Source organism: Atta colombica, unplaced genomic scaffold, assembly GCF_001594045.1.
Source record: "Atta colombica isolate Treedump-2 unplaced genomic scaffold, Acol1.0 scaffold243, whole genome shotgun sequence".
NCBI classification, from domain to species: domain Eukaryota; kingdom Metazoa; phylum Arthropoda; class Insecta; order Hymenoptera; family Formicidae; genus Atta; species Atta colombica.
Genome location: NW_017259342.1, coordinates 464,736 through 473,890, shown reverse-complemented (window position 1 = coordinate 473,890; position 9,155 = coordinate 464,736). Strand labels below are relative to the sequence as shown.

The following is a 9,155-nucleotide window of genomic DNA, read 5'->3' as shown; positions in this document are numbered from 1 at the left end:
TATATATATATAAATGGAATATGAATAATGACGATAATATGATATTAAATTATATAAATTATTAATACGGTATTAAAATCGATGCGGTTTATTTTGAAATACGTTTATCGAACGTGCAGTCATGTGAGGAAATACTACGAAACGTATATTTACAGCAACGTATAATTAACGATAAGAAAATTGGCGTCGCGTCTTCTTGCCGGAAGAAATGAAATGTCATTCGCACATACGGTCCAACCTTGAATGCCTGATTAGATTGACTAGCAAACGGCGTTCCACACTTCATCAGCGTCGTGTTTCTTGCCGTGTCTTTGTGTATGAGAATAACGATGTTGAAATGGCCCGTTTGCTAGTGTGTTTCGAATACGTTATTTTATTTCGCTGACCGTCGTGAGATTTCCTCAATCTTTTTTCAGATATGTCGGTCATGTGGCGTAATTGGTAATACAATCGTTGCTTCATTACAATGAAAGGGACTTATCAGAATGCATGATTTACAATTATAATTGATCGTTGTATTTGACGATGTTGACAATTATAATCTTGCTAAATTTAATTCAGTTTTACTTTTTTACTCTTATTAAATTACAGTTAGAAAAAGAGAGGGAATGGCGTAATATCATTTGCATCAATTGATCTAACTGACTTAATTAATTTTCTTATTATAATCATCTTTTATTAAGAGTTAAATAAAAAAACAAACGTAATTGTACAATTCTTTAGTATACTGATTTGTCCTGTTTACTTATTACTATGCGTCATTCAACCTGTGACGTCAGAAATGAGAAAATACACAATAAAAATTCTTACAATATTTTAATATCGAAATATGTTTTAATAAAACAATACTTATAATCGATAGAACCGTGCGCTTGCAAAATATTTCAAAAACTTCCCTTTATTGTTTCGTTAATTAAAATGAATAACCATATTTGGAAACAAATTATGCACACTAAAAACAAAATGAATATATTCACAATACAAACTATGATAAATTATCAAATTAATAAATACAATTTAATAATGTAATTAAAACGAAAAATTAAATATGATTTAATTTTTCCAGAAATAAGAAGATAATTTTTGATGTATTTTATAAGTCTATTCTATTGATTGTTTAATTGAAAAGTATTTCTATTAAAATATAACATGCAAGAATTTTTATTGAATGTTTTCTCGCTTCTGATATCACAATCCGAGTATTGGCGAGTAAACAGAAGCCTTAAATCGAAGATTATAGTCCGCGATATACCGTTATTATTATTGTTCGTAAATGTATTTTGCATGCTGGCAAACCGCAGTTTGTGATTCAATGCATGGCTACTAAATTAACTGTCACCGCATTTCGGGATATCGTGAGTATTTGTAGACAAGTTACGGAGCAGAGTTGCAAATTTGCAAATAGTAGAAGGTCGCTATTTCAGCTTTTGCTTTTCATTTCGTCGAACATAACGGCCGCTAAACCTTAGCTGTAACTACTTATAGTTCATAATGAGAAAGAGGCAAACGAGATTCAATTACGGAGAACGGTGCCGGCCAGTATCCTTGGACGCCTACAGCCTCGACAGCGTTTCGGCGTACAATAGCGTAAGACGCAAAGGTGCGGTAAGATCCTCCAAGAGAAGTTATGGCAATCCGACTTTTGAAGATTCGGTAAGTTCGATTAGATTAATCATGAACACTCCTTTCAAGATTGTTTGAATTTTTATTGTGCTGTTTATAGGAATTTAATCTTATGTCTAATCAATAATTATAAGTTATATTACAGAAATACATAATTTCGATTCATATATATACTTTAGCTACGTTAAGAGTTTGTACGTCATGTAAATTAATTTAAAAATATTTGCTTATGAAAACTTTAAACTCTCTTAATTAACAATGTTACGATTATTTTTTTCTTTAATAGATATTGTGTATTTTAGTATTTTAATAACATAATGGGACATTTTTTTTAGAAAGGAATGGTTTATTTGTTCTGACAATGCATTTTTTAATTAATATATAATTATATACTTTCTATCATTTTACAGCAATCATTTTTCTATCATTTTACAATAATTTTTTTTTCTTTATAGTGGTTACGTGTTACGCAAATATAGATCTAAATTGATTGTTCAGGTAAAAGAGCAATAATATCTGTCGAAATTGTAAAATGGTAGCAATATATTAACAATTTAGTAGATTGGATCGACACATTACAGTAAGTTAACTATGTTGCTTTGTTTGATTTTTACCGTTAGATTACTGTTAGTTGACTTAGATTAATTCTTGCTAGAATTTTGCTGACATTATTAAATATAGCAATTCTTGCGTAAATTCTTTTTGTAAACTATATTCTGAAACACAGATTTAATTTTATATGGACATGTACTTTGTTTTATTAAAATGTATTGAGATAAATCATTATCTTGAAAACATTTATAGACATTGGTAATAATTAGCTTTTAACCAGTTAATTCCGCAAGGAATTTATTTGATATGTCTTCTGAAAATAATTTCTTAATGTTGATGTTATAAGTTTAATTATAAATACAATTATTAAAAAGAAAAGGAATTGTATTAATATTTAATATAATATTATATGATTATTAAAATTTAAAAAATATATTTTAGTTTTAATTTGTTAACACATACTTTTAATTTGCTACATTTGAAGTTGCTTCATATTTCAAGATCCATTTTTCTACTTTTTTAATACGTACCTTTCTACTTAATTAAATTGGGAAAATTAGTATATCGGAAATATTATAAAATATATTTTGATTAAAGTTGCTTTATAACTCCAGATCAAACCTCTCTACTTAATATATATTTTTCTATTTAATTAAATTTAGAAAATTAGCATATTCGAAATATTTTTCAATCGATATCCAACATTTTCCTATAATAGTGCTCGATCAAAGGAAGTGAAGCGACAGTCTCTCTCTTTTCATGAGCGAAGCTATGAGTAAAGCTTTCTATGAAAGGTATTCTCTTATTTCAGAGCGCCATTCCCTCTCATCCTCTCAACTTTGCCGGGCTTTCATCTTTCTGTAACGACGTTAACGCAATCAACGAGGAGTTCGTGGGTATACCCCAGGTTTCGGCAAAGATAGACGAACTGCCCCCAGGCGCAGAGGTGAAGAATAGATACGCGAACGTGATTCCGCTTCCGGAGACGAGGGTGCCGTTACAGAGACTGAACAATGACACCTTAACCGAATACATTAATGCTAGTTACGTGCGGGTAAGTGAGACATTTTGTTCAAGCTGATTTCGCGGGCATATCTTTCGTCATACATCGCGTGGTTCACAAGGGACGTCTTAGTCACTGCACACGCGTCATTACTGTTAAAGACTTTATTCATCCCCGGCATTTACGACAAAATATGAAGTCATAACCCGCATTTGAATTCGAGCGTGATTTACAGCTATGTCCTGGAATTCTGATTGTAAATCCATGTTTCTGTGTTGAAGATTTATCTACCATAGTCGTATAAGCTGTGTTGCAGGTTGCAAGCTTGCTGTGACAGTTAATCTGATGTGTCAATATTAAAATTAACGCAATTTTAATATTGAAGCATCAGATTAGCTGTCGCATCAAGCTTGCGACATAAACTGAGCGACCATTGTATAATATAATAGATAAGGCTAATACGGATTAATTAATTTGTGAATTAATAGCGGGTATCGTCAAATGAAAAACAAATGATAATCTATTTTAACTTATACCCGTCTCGATTTTACATAGACCATGGGAGAATTGCACGATTATCTATGTCATTAGGATAATGAGGTGTTTATATGCGAGATCAGATTACGTCAGTCACGTCATACAGAGAATGCTGTAAAGTGTTAAAGTGTAGTAAAGCGGTGCCGTGGGAAAGAACTATTGCGTAATACGCATCGCCGGGAAAGTGAGTGCATTGTATCGCAACCTGGGAACTTAGATGCGGAAGCGTTAGGAATTATCTACAGAATATAACTATAGTTCGTCTTTCATAGCCTTAATTCACAAAATGGGGTCAAAGAGGTACAAAGGCTAATCTTGCGAGCGCAAGGTTACCTGGAATACGTTCGTCCTGGAATGTTTCTCGCACATTTTAAGGAAATCACACGGAAAGGACGTTACTATTTTGATGTTTGACTTTGAAGATATTTTGCTGAAATATCTGAAAATTTAATTAGATACAAATCTGAAAATAATGGCCTATCAATAAAGAGAAGTTGGAGAACAATCAAATTAATTGTTAGAATATCAAAACTTTTTTTGCAGCAGTGCTCATTATGCTTAAATTTCTCACATTTTTAAATTTCTTAAATTATTTTTATAATCTAACAAAATTATTTTCAGGTCTGTATTTAACTAAATTTTTAGATACTTCAGCAAATTTGTTCTCTTCATGCAGAAATCTGAAAAAAATCGTATGCGTCTTTGATCGTTTTTGAATGCTGTACACTGCCTATACTGAAAATTTATAGTTCATGTTATACATATTAGTTTTTCAATACTGATAGTATATATTCGAACAGAATCTATAAAAAAATTGATGAAATTATAAAACGGAAATTTTTATACACACTGATTTTTCATCATTAAAAATAATAATGAAATATGTTGTATAATTCATAACAAAGGAAAAAACACAATTCAAAATTGAAAACTTTACCGAATTCATTTTGAGCGATCTATAATATGACAGAATTCTGGATAGAATTCTATTTATCCACATATATAGATAGATTTTTAAAATCAGTTCTATATCCACAGTATATGTAGAGGGATTGTTAAAAAGTGGCTTCTATACTTTTGATAATATTGTCTTAATAAAATAGAATAAGAAAATTGAAATTATTTTTTAACTATAGATTTGGTGTCAGAAATTACTTTTCTAAAATTTATTTAATTTATCTTTTCAGTAATATCTTTTCTGTTTAAAAGTATAATGTTTTATTTTACTATATTTAAGATATTTACTGATTCTTGAAATACACGTATTTCATACATCTACATTGATTAAATCTATTTTATCAATGCCCAAATGTATCGCGATTGTTTAATACAAATGTATCAAATAGTACTTTGATAAATCTATAGTAATAGTAATATCGAAAAACTTGCGCATACGGGGAATCTCTTTTGTCGCATAAATCGCATGAATGTCGCGAATATATTACGTGTCGCAACAATTTACGTGACAATTTTATTCAATAAACATAAAATACACGAGCAATTTTCAATTTATCGCTTATGAAATTTTTCTCGTTTAAGAAATGAAAGTCCAGAGAAAAAGTATATATAACACGCAAGAGTCATGTTTTTTTCTTTTCCTGTAGTATGTAAGTATCCTGTAGTGCCTGGCACCCTAAGGGTACAGCCAGCCCATTTATCTCATATGCGTTAAGTCGCTTTTACGGGGGATTTGACGGCAACGGGCAAGATTTCCATTAGGAACGAATCGATCGATCGATAAGCGTATACAGCGGTATCGCTTCCGCCTTCGGATTGCTTCATATCGCGAATCAAGCTAGCATTCGTAACGTTTCTACCTTGTATATAACATACGTCTTGCAATTACAGAGCGTACATAATCAATTAATGCGCGCTGAATGTGGTCGATGGAACGCAGTCTGATGTGTAATTAATTTCGCTTAATTCTCGATAAGATCGCGCAATATTCTGGAAATTGCGTTTGAATAGAGCATTAGTCATACTTGATAATTATCTATAAATAGAACAAATATTTTTCAATACATTAAAAAAACAAAACTCTACATCAGTTTCTAAAAATATAATATTATTAATTAAAACTTTTCACGAATATGTTCTGCAATGTTAGATTAATTGTAGCAATAATTAATGAAGAAATGAGTTTCAATTTAAAATGATAAGATAAATAATATGAGATAAATTATATTTCTTTGATATTTGTAGACATTATTATGTTTCGTTTTTCTTTCGGACAAAACTTAGTAGATAAAAAAATATTTTATATTTTAATTGATAATATTTTATGTGTAACATATTATATATATTAATATTAATAATTTAACTAAAAAATGAATTTAATATTTCACGTTTTCTTGATATAACTATTTCTTGATATTTAATATATTTAATAAAGAGATTAACTCATACTTGATATAAATACAGTGATATTTAGTTTCATTGTTAGAAAATATTTGGAAATTATTATATGTATTATTTGTATAACAGAACAATTTTGCTAAAGTATCTAAAAATTTAGCTAGGTATCTAAAAATAAGCTAGGTATCTAATTCTGCTGAATTATCAAAATCTTTGTATCATTTTGATAGTCCAATAAAGTTATTTTTAGATCTGTATTTAGCTAAATTTTTAAATCTTTTAGTATAATTGTTTCATATAGAATCTCAATTTGGATGTGATTTAAAAATGCTCGTCAATTTTTCAGGGACCTAAAAACGCCACAAAATATTATATCGCGTGCCAAGCGCCAATAGAATCGACTGTTACCGACTTTTGGCGAATGATTTGGGAGCAGCAGTCCAAAGTGATTATCATGCTGACCGATCTCGTCGAGAATGAAGTGGAAAAGTGTACGGAATACATTCCACCTTCAGAGATAACAGATTGTCATCGACTTTACGGTGATTTCCAAGTCACTCTGAAAAAACGGGAAACTAAGGAGAAATACGCTATCTCTACACTTCATCTTAAGGTAAAGAATATTCCTAAGTATATATAATAAAATTATTTGTAGCTTAATTTTTAAAAAGTAGGAGATTTGTTCTGTAAAATCACACACACACACACACACACACACACACACACAGAGAGAGAGAGAGAGGCGCTCTCTCTCTCTCTCTCCCTCTATCTTTCTGAGTAAAATTTATTTCTTGTTTCAAAATAAGATATTCTTTTTTATAAGTATATAATATATTTTAATAGCTTCTTGTCTTATAAGAGATATATTATACTAACGCATATCATTTAGTAAAATCAATAATATTTTCTCAGTTATTTTATAATTGATTTGCTTCAGACTAATTAATTAAATATTCGCTACAAAATAATATTATTTGTGAAAGTCAAAGTATAATATACTGCAAGAAATCTCTGTAGAAATAGCATCCAAATATAGTTTTAACAAATGTAGCAATAATTGTAGCAGTTAAAATATTCAATAGCCTCGTGGCGATCTTTTATCAAGCGCAAGTAATTAATTATTTTTTTTTGCAGAACCTGGAGAACAATACATTCCGAGAAGTATTCCACATCTGGTACCTATGGCCAGTGACTGGCGTTCAATCAGACGGTACAGGCCTAATAGCGGTGCTCCTCGAGGCGAGAGCACTTCAAAGAGGTGGCCCCGGGCCTATCGTGGTCCATTGTAGTCCTGGCACAGGACGCACTGGCACGCTAATAGCCCTCGACTTAGGAATTAGACAATATGAAATTACGAGGACTGTGGATGTGCCGAGGGTCGTTTATACTATCAGGAGAGATCGGGCTGGCGCAGTTCAAACCAAGGAGCAATATGCTTTTATATACAAGGTGATAATCGATTCTATCAATAGTTACACGAGAACGTCAAAACAGAATGCTTATCTTCCTCCAAATTAATTTAACTACATGAATTAATAGTTTATTTGATAACTTATTTTACGTTAAAAGTATAAAATATGACATTTACAAAAGAATAAATAAAATTAGAGTTTTTATATAAAAGAGTTAGATAGAATTGTTCCAGTTACAAATTGTTCCAGTTACAAATGAAATTAAGAAAAATATAATTATATAAAAAAATAGGAAAATGTTTGTTGTTCAGTTTATAAACTATTACAAGTTTATATAACTGATATACTAAGAGTTTATAAAAGCGCAAAAATTATATCAGTTACAAATTCATAAATTCAAATTATAACTGTACGGTTTGTCTGAAATTAAATTTCTAAAATTTATCAAAAGATAGATTAATTTATGTATCATCAGATTTAATAATGTGATGTTATTACAATCTAATACGGGTAGTCTAAAATAGATTTTTCTTTTTTAAAGGCATTAAACTTGTACGCAACAAAACTCGCCGGCGGTGTACTGGAATCAACATGAAGCAGAAATTCTGAAGATTTGCGGAAACGAACGTCAGTTCACGAGAGCTATTTGGTTAGCGAACTAAAGTAGACAGTAGAATGTATGTGAAATCGGAAGGAACCTTTATCTAATAAGGTTTTTGTACGGATGGATGAGTTAGCTGCTGACTGAAGAAGAGAAACTACGAAGTTGCCAAATGTTGTCTGATTTAAGGAAATATTCTAATCTATCTTCAAGAAAAAAAAGAAACTTTATTGAAATTGACAGACAATGGTGATCACGATATAAATATAAAACAGGGTGGATGTGTATTTTGTTAGAATGCTGAATATTACGTAATGATATGTGAGATGATATGTACAGATTTGTTGGAAAAACTAAACTGTTACCTACAGTGTGAAATTAATTTGTGATATATGAACTCTTAGATTACTTTTAAGTTTACTGATGTTGACGCAATTCATTTCACTGCTGATTTGTGGCTTTATCGATATAGAATTTTAGGGATTCCCAAAGACTTTTTTCTTTTTTCCAGAAGAGAAGTTTTTTTGCTACTCTTCTAAATTTATGTACGTATAATATTTTCTTAATTAAAATACGCTTATTTAATAAAAATAAATAAAATCTAACTTTACTATCATTTACAAATCGATTTTTAAAAAAGAAAAATTCTGTTTTAAAATTCTAAAATTTTTAAAATTCTTTAAACTTAAATAACGGTACTATTTTTGGACTAAAATTATATCCCTAAGATTATAATAAGATGCATTGATATTATTTGCTTAATGTGTCTTGCAATGTAGATTGAATATTGAAGTTCAAGAGAAGAGACGAGTTCGATTGAAATTTTAATATTGAGATTAATAAATTTTTTATTATAATTTTACATGAATGTAATACAATTGAATCGCCATCAGAAGTTTGAGTATATTTTAAAGTAGTATCCAAGAATTGATTAAGATTTTAAAGAATTGATTAATATTTCTATTTAGAAATGAATTTTTAAGACAAATTTTATGAATCTTTTTTAAATAAAATAAATGAATATAATATTTTAAGATTTAACGTATATGTTTATTTATATTTAAATTATATT

At 29.7% G+C, this 9,155-nt stretch overlaps 1 protein-coding gene across 4 annotated transcripts in view; it reads left to right on the top strand.

The window, feature by feature from the left end:
* Window positions 1-8,534, top strand: part of LOC108688867 — a 57,263-nt gene extending 48,729 nt beyond the window's left edge. For 3 of the 4 annotated variants that reach the window (XM_018195392.1, XM_018195391.1, XM_018195389.1), the window contains exons 6-10: window positions 1,486-1,653; window positions 2,987-3,229; window positions 6,417-6,683; window positions 7,205-7,519; window positions 8,024-8,534. In XM_018195392.1, coding sequence (XP_018050881.1) covers window positions 1,486-1,653; window positions 2,987-3,229; window positions 6,417-6,683; window positions 7,205-7,519; window positions 8,024-8,077 — 1,047 coding nt within the window. In that variant the 3' untranslated portion in view covers window positions 8,078-8,534. Of the gene's footprint in view, window positions 1-1,485; window positions 1,654-2,986; window positions 3,230-6,416; window positions 6,684-7,204; window positions 7,589-8,023 lie in introns of those variants that run through there. The other variant, XM_018195390.1, reaches the window with a different exon arrangement.
* The last annotated feature ends 621 nt before the right edge of the window (window positions 8,535-9,155 follow it).